At 33.0% G+C, this 16194-nt stretch overlaps 1 protein-coding gene across 1 annotated transcript in view; it reads left to right on the top strand.

The window, feature by feature from the left end:
- LOC126884526 (paired mesoderm homeobox protein 1-like) overlaps positions 1 to 2188 on the top strand; it is a 109574-nt gene extending 107386 nt beyond the window's left edge. Inside the window, exon 4 of the mRNA XM_050650468.1 lies at positions 1288 to 2188. Within this exon, the coding sequence (XP_050506425.1) occupies positions 1288 to 1686 (399 nt within the window). The 3' untranslated portion in view covers positions 1687 to 2188. The remainder of the gene's footprint in view (positions 1 to 1287) is intronic.
- Positions 2189 to 16194: the final 14006 nt, after the last annotated feature.

Here is a 16194-nt window from a genome sequence, read left to right as displayed (position 1 = left end):
ATATAAGTAAAGTAACTTGTAAAGCGGTAACGATTAATTTTATTTGAGAAGCTAATTAAGGGGTGATTTTCGCCATTTTTTTACCAAAAAATAAAAGGGACCAACAATATTTTGAGCATAACTCACTTACTTTTAATGTTAGAAATTTTTTAAAAAACAAATATAAACCCTTTTTTAAACACTTTAAAAAAGTTGTAATGAATTTTCGCCGAAAAGTGCTCCGTTTTTTTATTATTTCACATTGAAATATTCGATTTGGAATTTGATGAAGAAGAACCTACATATCATTAGCTGCAACTCTGCTTCTACTGGGTCTGCAGACCTCAAGCATACACCATTTTTTTTTCAATTTTTTATAAGCTATATTTTTACTATATATACTAAAATATTTTTTCGCTAAAATACTTACTTTTTGAGTTATCTCCGAAAAACCGTCCAAAAACATTTTTTTTTTTTTGGTTAAAAATGAACACATTCACTCGCAAATAACTCGAAAAGTATTGACTTAGTAAAAAAACTCTATGGAACAAAAGTTACTTAGAATTAGTCATTTTATCCAATTCCGGACTTATTTTGAAGTACATTTTTTCACCCCGAGAAAAAAATTTTCACCCCGTATTTTCCAATTTTTGTAAAATGGAGGGGATGTACAATTGTAAACTTTTTCTTATATAATAATAGACAATTTCAACTACCTATTTTCAAATTTTCATCCTTCCTTTATTTTTTTGGAGGTTTTCGTAAAATATTGCGTTCCCTGACCGGGCTATTGGTTCCAGTTGAAGTTTTTAGATTTTCGAATATGCAATGCCTTTGAAGTGCAATTTTTGTGATTATGGATGTTATTGATGTTTCAACAGCTTTATATTTCACATTTGACTAAAATCACCGAAACTAGTCATATTTTAAGATTAAGACCCTTGCAAACCTTATGCCTAAATATTTTCACAAATTATCACATTCATTGCTGTTTGTGATTTTTTTTGCAACACAGCATTGGATTTTTATAACTATGATCCCGGGATTACGTAAAAGTTGTACTTATTTTTTATGTATTTTCGTTCACCCAGAGACAAAAGTGGGAAAAATGTGGTTAACTTTAGATTAGTATATCACAGTCTGGAAGCCAAGAATGTTTAACCTTTTTGTTGCATGTTTAGGTTTCTATCACTGCGGACACTAAATCCATTCGCAACAATGTTTAAGATGATCTAAGAAAACCTTATTAGATAAATTTAAATTAAGTCTAAATAACAACTGTAACTAAAAAACATTTTTTAATTTTAGGTATGGTTCCAAAACCGGCGAGCAAAATTTCGAAGAAACGAGAGAAGTCACAACTTCCAACAAACCTCTACGACCAAGCTACCTACCAAGGCGTCTCCGGTCTCTTTAAAACCAGACTTATCCGAAAAAGCATTATTCCCATACCAAAATCAAGCGACTTCAAGTCATTCTACAACACATCCACATCCAGATCTTCAGTATGTAATGCCATGGAAGTGCTCTTATTCACAATACAACCAACATGATCTCTACACGAATAATTTTAATAATCTTCCGAGCCAAACATGTAGTTTTTTATCAAATTCTCATTTTAATTATGGAAGTTTATCGTCTAACCCTATGTGCAATACTTTAAATATGTCGTCTCTGAGGTACAGACCTCAAGACTTTAGTTTATAAATTTAAAATACAGTATAAATGGTGCCACTATACTATGCGGTCTACCGTCACCGTCCTGCTATAGCTTGCAATCTACCGAACAACACCATAATCTTTTCTCAGAAGGTTTTGCATACAATAATGAAAGGCAACAAACCGTTTGTAGGCAAAATTTTTATAGCCCGATCAGGGAACGCAAAATTTTACGAAAACCTCCAAAAAAATAAAGAAAGGATGAAAATTTGGCAATAGGTAGTTGAAATTGTCTATTATTATATAAGAAAAAGTTTACAATTCTACATCCCCTCCATTTTACAAAAATTAGGAAATACGGGGTGAAAATTTTTTCTTGGGGTGAAAAAATATAAGTTCAAAATAAGTCCGGAATTGGATAAAATGACTAATTCTAAGTAACTTTTGTTCTATAGATTTTATTTACTAAGTCAATACTTTTCGAGTTATTTGCGAGTGAATGTGTTCATTTTTAACCAAAAAAAAAATGTTTTTTGACGGTTTTTCGGAGATAACTCAAAAAGTAAGTATTTTAGCGAAAAAAATATTCTTAGTAAAAATATGGCTTATAAAAAGTTGAAAAAATGGTGTATGCGTGAGGTCTGCACACCCAATAGAAGCAGAGTTGCGATATGTAATTTCTTCCTTTACATAAGTTAGCTCTGCATCTCGATGTACGGCGTTGTTGGTGATATACCACGGTATATTTAAAATCATCCTTAGTATTTTGGATTGGAACCTTTGTATAATTTCTATATTAGAATTTGCGGCTGTTCCCCACAGTTCTATCCCATAGGTCCAAATTGGCTTCAACACCGCTTTGTATAGGAGTAATTTATTTTGTGTTGATAACTGGGATTTTTTTCCTATTAGCCAGTATATGTCTCTCACTTTATGGCCCAATTGTTTTCGCTTGGAAAATATGTGTCATATAGGTGGACAGGTTCCTCTACGGGTTGTAAATGTTACATGTATCGACTTTTGCTCATTTGGATTAATTCTCCATTTTTGTAACCATTTTTCGACTTCAGTTATGTTATTTTGTAGTAGTTTTGAGGCGATGTTTGGATTCTTGTTGGAGCATAAGATCGCAGTATCATCTGCAAATGTAGCTGTTGTTGTGGCAGGTGCTGTTGGAAGGTCGGCAGTATAGAGTAGGTACAGGACAGGATCCAGTACACTTCCCTGGGGGACACCCGCTGTTATGGGTTGGAGTTCTGATATTTCATTGTCGTATTTGACTCTAAAGCGTCTATTTGTAAGGTATGACTTTAATATTGTGTAATAATTTAGAAGCAAACAACTCCTCAGCTTATAGAGCAACCCCTGGTGCCATACCTTGTCGAACGCTTGTCCTATGTCTATGAACAGGGCGGAGCAATATCTGGATGCTTCGAGGTCTTTATGGATTCTGTTTACTATTCGATGTACTTGTTGAATGATAGAATGTTTCTGCCTGAATCCAAATTGGTGAGTTGGAATCATTCCCTTGTCTTCTAGGAGAGGCGTTAGTCTTGTTAATAAAAGTTTTTCGAACACTTTGGATAGCACTGGTAGTAGACTGAGGGGCCGGTATGATTCTACCCTTTCAGGTGGTTTGCCTTGTTTTAAAATAGGCGTTATTTCGGCTACTTTCCATTGTGGCGGTAAATAGCTGATTTTCATGATTGAATTGAATAATTGTGTTGAAAGATATGTATATCCTACTTCCGTCAGTTCTTGCAATATTTGTCCTGTGATTACGTCGTACCCTGGAGCTTTTTTAGGGTTGGTATTGAATCTTATTGTGGATCTTATTTCACTTTTTTTAATCTTTTTTCTGGTAATTCTAGCTGGTATGGTTCTTCAAGTGCTTGGTTTATTGTTTCCTCTTGGTTGGGGTCAGTTGTTTCATTGGGAATGAACACAGTTCTTAGGTGGTTTGCAAATGTCTCTGCTTTTTCCTTTGGTGTTTTTAACCATCCGCCCTGCTCTTTTTTTAATGGTGGTATATTGTATTGGGGTCTCTTTAATTTTCTAGTAGCCTTCCATAGGGAGTAGTTTGTTTGTTCCGTTGTATCTAGTTGTTTTATGTGTTCACTGAATTGTAGATTCTTTTCTGTTGCTATCATTTCTTTTAGCTCCTTATCAGCATTGTTTAACTGCGTTTTGTTTGCGGCGCTCTAGTTGCTTGCCACTGTTTTCTGAGTTTTCTTTTCTGGGCTATTTTCTCTCTTATTGATATTGAAGTGTATTCACTCTTCATTTCATTGTTGCTGGGTGTTGTTGAGTCCCAGGCAGCTTGTTGTATAACTAAGTTTAGGTGTTCTACTGCATATTCGATCTCCTCATTGGTCTTTAGGGAAATGTTTAGTTGAAGTCGCTCCTCGACAAGTTGTTTAAAGATGTTCCAGTTTGTTTTTCGGTTGTGCAATACACATGGTTTTTCCCTGTGGAGATTTTTTTTTATTAGTGTTATAACAACTGGCGAATGATCGGAAGAAAGTTCATAACATGACTCCGCATGCATATAGTTCCTGTTAATTTGTTTAGTTATGCTAAAGTCCAGAAGATCGGGTGTTTTATTTAAGTCGGTTGGCCAGTACGTTGGTTTTCGTGTTGCTACTACTTCTAGATTATCGTTGTTTATTGCTTTGTATAGCTCTCTTCCTCGGGTCGTATCTAGTCTAGAACCCCAACTCTGATGCTTGGCATTATAGTCACAGCCACAAATGAATCGGTTGCCTAATTCGTCGAAGAACTCTTTAAAGTCTTCTTTTGCTATTTTGTGCTTTGGAGGGCAATAAACCGCAGAGAAAGTAATGGGGCCTGTCCAGTCTTCTACAACTATGTTTGTGGCTTGTATGTATTCTTTTGCAAGACAAGTTGCGAGATGATGTTTGATTGTGTTTTTAATAATGATTGCAGTGATGCAGTGCCACCGTGGACGGTTCCATCAGGATACATGGTATGGTAAACTGTATAGTATGGCATTTTTAAGACATTCTTTTTTGTGAAGTGCGTTTCTGATATTAATATTAGACCAATTTTATGACTTGTCAAGTATAAACTAAGTTCATGTTTGTGTTGGGCTAATCCATCTGCATTCCAGATCACAAATTTCAGTTTGTCTGCCATCACTTCATGAACTTGTGAAGTGGTAATGTTAAAACGTATATGTGATGCTAATTAGGAGGTGATTTAGCGATTTTTTTACCAAAAAATAAAAGGGACTAACGATATTTGGAGCGTAATTCACTTACTTTTAATATTACAAGTTTTTTTTTAACAAAAATAAACCTTTTTTTAAACACTTTAAAAATTTAAAATGAATGTTCCCCTAAAAGTGCTCCGTTTTGGGTTATTTCACATTGAAATATTCGATTTGGAATGTGACGAAGAACAACCTACTTTTCATTAGCTGCAACTCTGCTTCTACTGGGTCTACAGACCTCACGTATTGGCTCCGTGCGTCTCCCCTCTACTTACAGTCACGTGACACGCTGTCAGATTTTGTCAGGACGTTTTAACATTGAGTCTTATGGGATTATTTTGTTAAACTTGAATATTTCATTTTGTAGTGATAATAACCGAATACAATTGTTAGAATTCATTAGTTATTAATTTATACTGTAATTTATAGTGCAACAAAAATATTTTCTTTTTCGTTAATAAAGATTTAAGGCGGGTTGACATTACTAGTGAATAACGAACGTGGCTCACGCTTACGTATTTTGCCCGTGCTATTGTAAGATAATTTATTGTCTATTTTCAAACTCGAGCAGTACATTTAGTATCTACGCATTGCATAAATACAAATGCACTGCTCGAGTTTGAAAATGGATAATAAAATATCTAACAATAGCACGGGCAAAATACGTAAGCGTGAGCCACGTTCGTTATTCACTAGTAATGTCAACCCGCCTATATTGACAGAAACTGCGATAGTGAGGTTATGTATACAAAATCAAACTGATAATCAAGATTGGAAATAGAAGAATTTCTATCAGATTAAGTGCGTTTTTATTTTCTGTTTATATTAATACATAATATAACTAGCATGACACGGCATTTTTTTAATGTCTCATTTAAACATACACAAAGCGTCCTGATAAAATTTCAAAAAACCGCCACCATGAGCAGGTCGGTCGATTTTGCTTTGACACTTTGTTAACGCTCAGAGCGAATACACCATTTTTTTCAATTTTTGATGGGCTACATTTTTGCTAAGAATATTTTTTTCGCTAAAATACTTACTTTTTGAGTTATCTCCGAGAAACCGTCCAAAAACATGTTTTACTTTGTTAAACATGAACATATTCACTCGTAAATAACTCGAAAAGTATTGACTTAGTGAAAAAACTCTATAGAAGAAAAGTTGTTTAGAATTAGCATTTTATCCAATTCCGGTCTTATTTTAAATGTATTTTTTTCATCTTCGAGAGGATCTTCTGTATTCCTCTCCATTTTTGTAAAATGGAGGGGATGTAGAATTGTAAACTTTGTCTTATATAATAATAGATAATTTCAACTACCTATTCCCAAATTTTCATCCTTCCTTTATTTTTTTTTGGGGTCAGATTGTTCTTTGATCGGGATGTTATTGCAAAGTAATAATAAACATTTTTCAGGAAAATACCATAAACTTATTTATTTACTATCATATAAATAACACCATAATCTTTTTGGTTAGGGTACCTGCATGACTTTTTTAAGCTAGAATTATTGCCTGCCTCTTAAATTGAATAAGCCGGTTTATACGCTACGATAAATGCGAACAATTTGTCGTAAAGATCGAGTTGTTTCAATGTATCGTCATGTGTAAACGGGACATCGCAGCGATTTATCGGAATTGGATTGCATGTTTCGCCGTCCCCGGATCAACTTCGGAGAATCGTACCGACTTGTCTGAACGTGTAAACAGGATGCAACGATTTCTTGCTACAATTGTCTTAGTTTGTGTTGTTGCCCAGTCAGAGACTAGAGACACAGAGTTTCCGTCTATTTTGTTAGACGAAAATGCAAAGAATCAAGAGATACTTGTGCTATTTTAACTCCTCCAGAGTTTTTGAGTGAGATCATTGAACTTTATAAAAGTCACACGTGACTTTTGACAGAAATAAAAAAGATGTAGCATATTATACTGAGCTCGTAAAAAAATACCCTTAGTTTGATCCATCGGCAGATCGAAACACCATTATAAAAAATTTGTGCATTATGTACGTGTACATGAAAGAACTGTTTCAAATCGGAAAAATCTGGGATGGGCACGGATGATATAAACCTACTTAGTGGTACTTTGACCTTTTTTTACTAAACATCCGAGTAGTACTGATAGTATTGTTCTGAAGCTATTTCCTTGTAGACCAGGGCCCATCTGTAAAAATATTAGTACATTTGGACGTTGAGAGGTGACTCAAATTTTTTTGCAGAAATTGCTTGAAAATAATTCAAATAATAATATTTGAGTTATCCTCCCTCTCAAAAAGGTCCGGAACATTGTTTAAATAATCAAAATGTCAAAAAATGATGGAAAAATTCGATTTTTTTCTTGGTTTTTTGATTATAACTTTAAAAGTATTCATTTGCTAGAAAAGTTGTACTAACATAAAAGTTGCGTAACTAAATTTCCTACAATACAGAATTGGCTAAAAATTTAAGAAATGGTCACACTTGTTGCAAAATAGCAATAATTGCGAAAAAAACATACAAAAACAAGTATTCACATTTTACCTTTTTCAACCATTTGTGCTAAACTTAGGACCTTCATATTTCACCCAGAAAAACTTTATGATACAGTAAAACAATACTGTAAATTTCATTAAGATCGGTTTAATAGATTTTGCAAAATAAATTTTGCAATCCAGCTTTCGCAAAAAAAATCATTTTTTCAAAATGTTACAGGACTGAAAATAAAGCAGACAGCAAGTTGAGTTTTTTTTGCTTATAGAAGTGTACTGTACCTTTGATTTGCAATTTGCAAAACTAAAATCGATTAACTACCACGGCGTCAGGAATTTTTTTAAATAAACATTAATTATTGGTGCTGCGCGCAGGACAGCGGATAGTTTGCTCTGATTGGGCATTGCAATGACCTTTGATAATGATTGATACATTTTAATTTGTATTAACTTTCGATATAAATAAAAAAAATTGTTTATTGCAAAATAAAAACACATACTCTATCCTTTGAAATAACACTTTTTTTAGCAAAAACTTTCTTTGTTCATATATTTTAACTTAGCGAATAAAAGTTTATTATTTTTAAACATATGCAATTGTTTAAACAATATTTCACAAACAATAATAAAATTAGTTTGATTTTTGTGGAATTAAAATATTAAAATACAACAAAATATAGAGTAAGAAAATAATATATTAGATAAAGATTGGAAGAAATTTTGGTGGAAATCAACTTGTGTGAATCGAACACCGCTGTCCTGCGCGTAGCACCAATCATTAATGTTTATTTAAAAATTTTCCTGACGCCGTGGTAATTAATTGATTTTAATTTTGCAAATTGCAAATGAAAGGTACAGTACACTTCTATAAGCAAAAAAAATTCAACTTGCTATCTGCTTTATTTTCAGTCCTGCAACATTTTAAAAAAATGAATTTTTTTTGCGAAAGCTGGATTGCAAAATTTATTTTGCAAAATCTATTAAACTCATCTTAATGAAATTTACAGTGTTGTTTTACTATATCATAAAGTTTTTCTGGGTAAAATATGAAGGTCCTAAGTATAGCATAAATGGTTGAAAAATGTAAAATGCGAATACTTGTTTTTATATGGTTTTTTTCGCAATTATTGCTATTTTGCAACAAGGGTGACTATTTTTTAAATTTGTAACCAATTCTATATTGTAGGAAATTTAATTACTCAACTTTTATGTTAGTGCAACTTTTCTCAAAAATGAATAGTTTTAAAGTTATAATCAAAAAACCAATAAAAAAATCGAATTTTTCCTTCATATTTTGACATTTTGATTATTTAAACAATGTTCCGGACCATTTTGAGTGGGAGGATAACTCAAATATTATTATTTGAGTTATTTTTAAGCAATTTCTGCAAAAAAATTTGAGTCACCTCTCAACGTCCATCTCAAAACAGATGCGCCCTGGACTATTGTGGCATTTTTATGATTAACTATTTATATGGGAAATAAGGCACAATTAAATTGAAAAAAAAATAATTTTATTAACGTTTCGACGCCCAAATCGGGTGTCGTCAAATTACAAAATACTACTAAATTAAACAAAAATGTTGTTGCTAAGTAAAATATTCTTTTAATAATTTATTTAATCTGACTCATTTGTATTGGGAATTCAGACATATAGTCCTGTCGCCAGGGGGGTTACAACGGCCTCCTTTATTCAGATAGACTTACCCAAGTTTTTTTTATGTATTTTGACCCCAGAGATTGTTATAAACAAAGAACTTGAGGAATTACGTACCAGCGATTTTTCGCAAAACAAAACATGTTTTTGTATTTTTTTGGTCATTCTAAGCAAAAAATGTTTTTACAAGTTTTTTCGTAGGAAGCATAGTTCTCGACATAAACGCGGTTAAACTTTTAAGAAATCGAAAAATTGCACTTTTTGAACCCGAATAACTTTTAATTAAAAAAATAAAATAGCAATTCTGCTTACCGCATTTAAAAGTTTAAGTTAAGTTCTATCGGTTTTGATTATTTTCATTGCTAAAAATTAATTTTTTTATTGTTAAACAAAGCTATAAACACATAGTGATTGAATGATGTTTCCAATGCATTTCACATTTAAAATCGAACGAGTAGGCGCGCATACAGACAATTTCTACGTAGATTACGTACATTAAAACGCATGCATTGGGCACGGAACACACTATGTGTTTATAGCTTTGTCTAACAATAAAAAAATTAATTTTTAGCAATGCAAATAATCAAAACCGATAGAATTTCACTTGAAGTTTCAAATACAGTAAGCAGAATTGCTATTTTCTTTTTTAATAAAAAGTTATTCGGGTTCAAAAATTGCAATTTTTAAATTTTTTGAAAGTTCAACCGCGTTTATCTCGAAAACTATGGATCCTACGAAAAAACTTGTAAGAGAATTTTTTGCTTAGAATCACCCAAAAAATACAAAAAAATGTTTTGTTTTGCGAAAAATCTCTGTTATGCAATTCCTCAAGTTATTTGTTTATAACAATCTTATCGACATCCGGATTAACTGTTACCCAAAAAATTCGTGTTCTACGTTTCAAAATACATAAAAGAAACTTGGGTAAGTCCATCTGAATTAAGGAGGCCGTTGTACCCCCCTGGCGACAGGACTAATATATTATACATTTTAAAATAGAAGACTTTAAAATGATATTGCCAATATTTATGAATTGCATTCTTGGGACGACTTTATTGAAATATAGTTCATTCGATTACATGAAATCAACCCCAACTCAAGAATATCCTTCACAAAAAAATCATGGCATGTGATCTGTCTTTAAAAAGACAATCAAATGCAACGATGACAGTAAAATTCTCGCGTTAGAGATTCAATAGTAAATCACGAGGGAAAAACAGGAAAAAACCTCGTGATACTATCCCGTCATCGTAAGTATTTGGTCTTACATTTAATTTACTCTCAAGGAACTAATACCAAATTCTGACATTAATATGTTTAAATTATAAATAATATTAATAATACATAGATATACAATAAATAATACTAAAATATAAAATATGTACTAGCTCGATATGTTATTGACTTACTAATCGTGGTATTTTCTTTCTATTGACTTCCTATTTCAGTATGGGTAACCACTTCCTACTGCATTCTACTGAGGAATTTGCGACACAATTGGTTTCCTTTAGCATAATTAGAGCCGCTTCTTTGATTTTTCTCTTTTTACTATGTGATTCTTTCAGGACTATACTTGAATATCTCCACTGAACCGTTCATTATCCCATGCATGTTGACATATTTGAGATCTATCAAATTCTCTATTTTTAATATAAGACTGATGTTCACTTATTCTAACGTTTAATGGTCTTGATGTTTCACCTAAATAAAATTGTTCGCATTGACAAGGTATTTTATAAATGCAATTCTTTGTTCTTTCTTGTTCATTGTTAGGTTTAGTTTTAGATAGAATAAATCTCAATGTGTTTTTTGTTTTGAATGTTGTTGAAATGTTGAATTTATTTTCTAATGTTTTAAGTTTCTCGGATAGTCCTTTTATATATGGTATTGATATTTTCCTCGTATTATTTCTTGTGAATGTTGTAGGATCCCGTTCTAAGTTGTTCTGTTCCATTCGATCCAATCTTGACAATTCCTTATTTATAAACGATAAAGGATAATCATTTTTTAATAAAACAGATGTTAACAATTGTTTTTCTTCTAAAATGAATTTTCGTTAGAACAAGTAATTTTTTCTCTATCATATAAGGATTTAATGATTCCCTTTTTAATAATATAATATAGTACTGATAGTACTACTTCCTCCATGGCTACGGCTTTAATGGAGTCGATAGTTGGCGACGACAGAATATGATCAAAAATCGTTACAATTATCGAAGAGTGTAAACAATAGGTACTCCACTCTTCGATTTCTCGGAGCAATAAATTTGTCGTGAGAATTCTCGACGATATATCGTAGCGTGTAAACCCACCTTATTAATAATTAGTCTGTATTGTTTTGTAAATAGTTGGGGTGATTTTTTTATAAATTATTAGTCCCCTTTCATTTTACATTTATTTTCCTCCAAATGTTTATTTCGGTATTTTGTGCAAATCCTTCAGGAATTTTCAGTTTGCGATCAATACACCTTACATTATAATAGAGCTATGACGGTATACCTTATCCTCGGGGTAGATCACATAATATAATAGCACCGTATAACTTTTGCCGTTTACGTTAGGTGCGGTATAATAGTTGGCTGTTAACAATTACCTCTTTCCAATAATTTGAAATACAGGGTAACAGTCACAAATTACATACGTCAAAGATTTAGCGATTAAATTTTCTATTCACTGCGGGAACCGGACATATCCGTAAAATAATTTCGGGCCCGTACAACGGGAACCGGCTAAATACGCGTAGCCTTTTTCGGCATTCTCTGCGGCTAGAGAAAAAACAGGTTTTTTCCGTTTTTTTTTCAGACCACTGAAAAATTGGAAAAAATGGGAAAATTTAAATATTTTTTCATTGAGACTTGAAACGTGAAATAATACCAATTTTAAACTCGTTTAAATATATTTTGTAAAAATAATAATAATTATATCTAAGATATAAGTACAAACATGACGTATGTACGGCCAAAAATTATAATTATTATCTAATAATTCAAAGTATCAAAACCGAAACTACAAACGTAGAAAGTACATTATTTAACCAAAGCGCTCAGTGGTATATTTTAATCTGAGTCTGAATCTTCACACCAAGCATCTGATTCAGACTCGAACCCTGCCTCATCATCCTGGACGGATAAAACAACATGATTTTTGTTAGTTTTTTTCTAAAAGTGGATCTGGTCTAGCATTGTAAATGAATATCTGTTTTTCGTTTATAACCAAATTTAAATGAATAGCAACAACTTCTGAATTGTATCCTGTGATAATATATTTCGTTTGCTTGTATGTATGAGGCTGTGTAAAGACCAGTTTCTTTCTGAAGAGGCGGAAGATGGAGATCCATTTAAAATTCGGGAGGCGATTGGCATAAGTGGTTGAGATGTACACAAACCTTGCCACCATATAACGGGATGAGTATTATTCGCACTATCCCATAAAGAATTTAGACCAAAAGAATCCAGTTTTTGTTCTAAAATTTGCCAGATTTGCCACCACCTTCGCTACATCTAAATTTAGTGAATGAGCCATTTCAAGAATGTAAGTTATAGCTTCCATTAGTTGGTCTTCATTGTTCTCCTCTAAAGCGAGCACCAAGGAGATTGACTGCAAAGTGAATCTACTTAGAACAAAATTCGTAGCGTTCTTCAACATATTTTAGCAAGCTTTCGATAAGAGAACTAGTCTGGTCAACTTGTTGAAGAATATTTAATATTGTTTTTTTAGAATTAAACACAAAAGGCACTTCTGATAATATAGATATATCCAATTCTACAAATTTATCGATTTTAATACGGGATGCAGAATTTGTTTAGTATATTGTAACAAATTTCAATTTTTCCGTATTTTTCCTTTTTTCCTGTACCTACCCAATTTTTCCGGAAATTTTAAATCTCTAGCTGCGGCAACCGCATGAATCAGATATTGTTTGCGTATTGTATGTTGCCCATAGAAGAGAGTTAGGCATGTTATATCAAAATTTACAACACATTTAAAAATTCCTACATTTCAAGAATCTAACACCAACAAAATAACAGTCACAACCGGGTTGATCAGCGCAGGCATGGCATGAAACAGCCCCTTTCCACGAATATACGACCCTCTTGGATTATCGCGACAACGAATATTTTACTGTGCAAAATATGAAGAACGAAAGTAAATTGCAAATTATATTGTTGTTTATTGGAGTAATTATTAGAGCAAAATACTTTCGCACTTCTTATGTTGCACACTAAAATATTCGTTGTCACGATAATCCAAAACAGTCGTATATTCGTGGAATACACCATACCAGAGACCATACTAATTTTTTAGCTAGCCGCAGTGAAAAGGTTAAATTTTTAAAGAGGAAACTATCGGTTTCCTCATACCTGAGTTTTAGCATCACAATCTCCGGTAAACTAAAATATAGTATTACCTTACCTGGTATTTAAAGTAGGGTGTAATAGTTGCCTACTTTCCTTTACCTATTTTCTCGGATATCATCAACTATAAACTAGATAAGTATAGATTATACCTACGGCAGATACTTGACACCTTTTAGCTTTACAGCTGAATTGGTTATGCGAAATAGTGTATAACATTTGAGATATGGGGTAATATTAACTGTTTCTGTTACGTATGTTTTAACACTCATCTGTTGAAAAAAAAAACAAAAATTTCCCTCTAAACTACAGACATGATTAAATTAAAACGTTTAAGCTAATATAAAAATTTGTTTTATAGTGTTAAGAGAAACTGTATACTGTGTGATGATGATATACAACAAATCAAATTTTAAGTGCGATTATGGTAAATAAAAAATAGAAAGTACAATTAAGTTTATTTCTGTTCTCTCCAATCCAATCGAAAATTCCTATAATTCTGTCTGTCCATGTTTATTTGAATAGCTTATAAATACCTCGTACAGATATTCCCAAGATATGGAAAGTGGCCGAGGTCATAATGATACTTAAACCAGGAAAACAACCAAATAGAATATTATCGTACAGGCCGATTTCCTTACTGCCTGTATTTTTGAAGCTATATGAGAAGCTCTTGCTGAAAAGGCTGAAACCTCTCATAGACGCTAAAGCTCTAGTTCCATTACACCAGTTTGAGTTTCGAGAAAGTCATTGAACTATCGACCAAGTCATAGAGAGGTTACTAGAAGAAAAGAAAGTTTGCTCCGCTGTCTTCCTTGACGTGGCGCAAGCTTTTGATAAAGTATGACACGAAGGACTTAAATAGAAATTAAGTAGGATTTTGCGAAGATACTCATTTAAATTTTATATATCAGATAAAATTTTTAAGGTTAAGCAAGAAGAAGCCTACGGGGAACTGAAATAAATCAATGCAGGTGTACCACAAGGTAATGTAATAGGACCAGTCCTGTATCTATCATACATTAGTGATATCTCTGAATTAGATCATAACACAATAGCTACCTTTTCTGATGATACTGGCGTCTTGGTCTTAGGTCAAGATCATGAAGAAACAGCAAAAAAACTACAAGCTTCTGTTAACAAACTTAACAAGTGGACTATATGCTGGAGAATTTAATTAAACAAAATAAAGTCAGTGCACATTAATTTTACAAACAAGAAAAATCAACACAGTGTTAATGTAAATAACATGGAGTCGCTAGATGATGTATCGCACATTATGCCGATACAGCAAAATATTTGGGTATTACACTAGACGCTAGGCTACGCTGGAGGGCCCATGTTAAAAAGAAAAGAGACCGTTTAACATCAAGAAGTATAAACAAATGTATTGGCAATTGGGAAGACAATCCACTCCATCAATCTGTAACAAAATACTTTTATATAAACAGATTCTATAAAACCTATATATGGACATATGGCATCCAGCTGTGCGGTTGTGCTAGTAAGAGTAATGTAGACATCATCTAGCGACTCCAAAACAAAGTTCTAAGGAGCATTGTCAATACTCATTGGTACTATATATAGGAACATATACCTTTTCTATTCCATAGGTTCCTAGAAATGAATACTGTTAACAAGACCATTGAAAAATGTGCCAAGATTCACGAAGAACGACTTTTTCAACACGTCAATGTTGAGGTCATCCAGCTCCTCGGTAACACGGATCTGGCTAGAAGACTCAAGAGGAAGAAACCCTTCGAGTTACTTGTGAACTTAGAACTTAGGCTACGGCTCCACGGGCTGGAAATTGACGCTAGCAGTAGCCGCAAAACGACCTCAAGGTTCCACGAAACGGAATAGGAATAGCCGAACTGAACCGACTACGCACAAGTCCTGTAGTCGGTACAGTTCGGCTATTCCTATTCCGTTCTGCGGAACCTTAAGTTAGTTTTGCGGCTACTGCTAGCGTCAATTTCCAGCCCGTGGAGCCGTAGCCTTAGATTACTTGACAAACTCTTCCACACGTTAATATTTGTGCAATAAATTAACAGAACCTAAGGGATACTCGTGAGTTTGTCCTTAGTTAAAAAAAAACATGTAGGTATATTATTGGAATCCGTAAATATGAAAGGAACTTCAAATATGTGATAATGTGACGGAAATGGCCACCTCCTCGATATTTTATGACAAACAGATGACCTCGTATGACAACTAAGTAATTATACATAATAAGAGGTCAAGCAAGATTACCATTTCTATCGCAAGATCACAATCTCGATCTTATGATTATTTCCTGTGGTTTTATATTCTGAAAATTTATTGTCCAATTTTAACCAAAGTCTGGTGATCTTGCTGGCCATACAAGAACGGTGATTTTATCTCGACAAAAAAACAATAAGTTGATAGCTGCATTGTTGGGCCTGACGTTATCTGGATTGAAAATACGGTTATCTAGTTCTCGTAGATAAGACACTGTAACGGTTTTCAAGGCATTATGAATGTATTAGTTACTGTACATTTAGGTTAAAAAACACAACAAAGACAACCTGGGCACAGCGTCCCGACAATTTTATGAAGTTTTTTACGTTTCATATAATCGAAAATGATTTTTACATTCTACTATCATTTTGTTTACCGCCCAATTGGAAGAAGTGTCCACATTTTTAAACAAAATCTTACAGTTATTAGGTTTGGATTTGCACCCAAAAGTTATTGCAGCTGATTTTAAGAATGGTATATAATGCTATAAGAACTTCTTCTTCTTTACGTTCTTTAGAATTTTTTATCTTGAATTACCTATCACTTTAAAGTAGTAAATCTAAGTGTGAGAAATACTGAAACA

This window comes from Diabrotica virgifera, chromosome 5 (assembly GCF_917563875.1).
Source record: "Diabrotica virgifera virgifera chromosome 5, PGI_DIABVI_V3a".
In the NCBI taxonomy this organism is placed as follows: domain Eukaryota; kingdom Metazoa; phylum Arthropoda; class Insecta; order Coleoptera; family Chrysomelidae; genus Diabrotica; species Diabrotica virgifera.
Note: the sequence above shows the minus strand (reverse complement) of the source record. Positions and strands in the feature narration are given on the sequence as shown.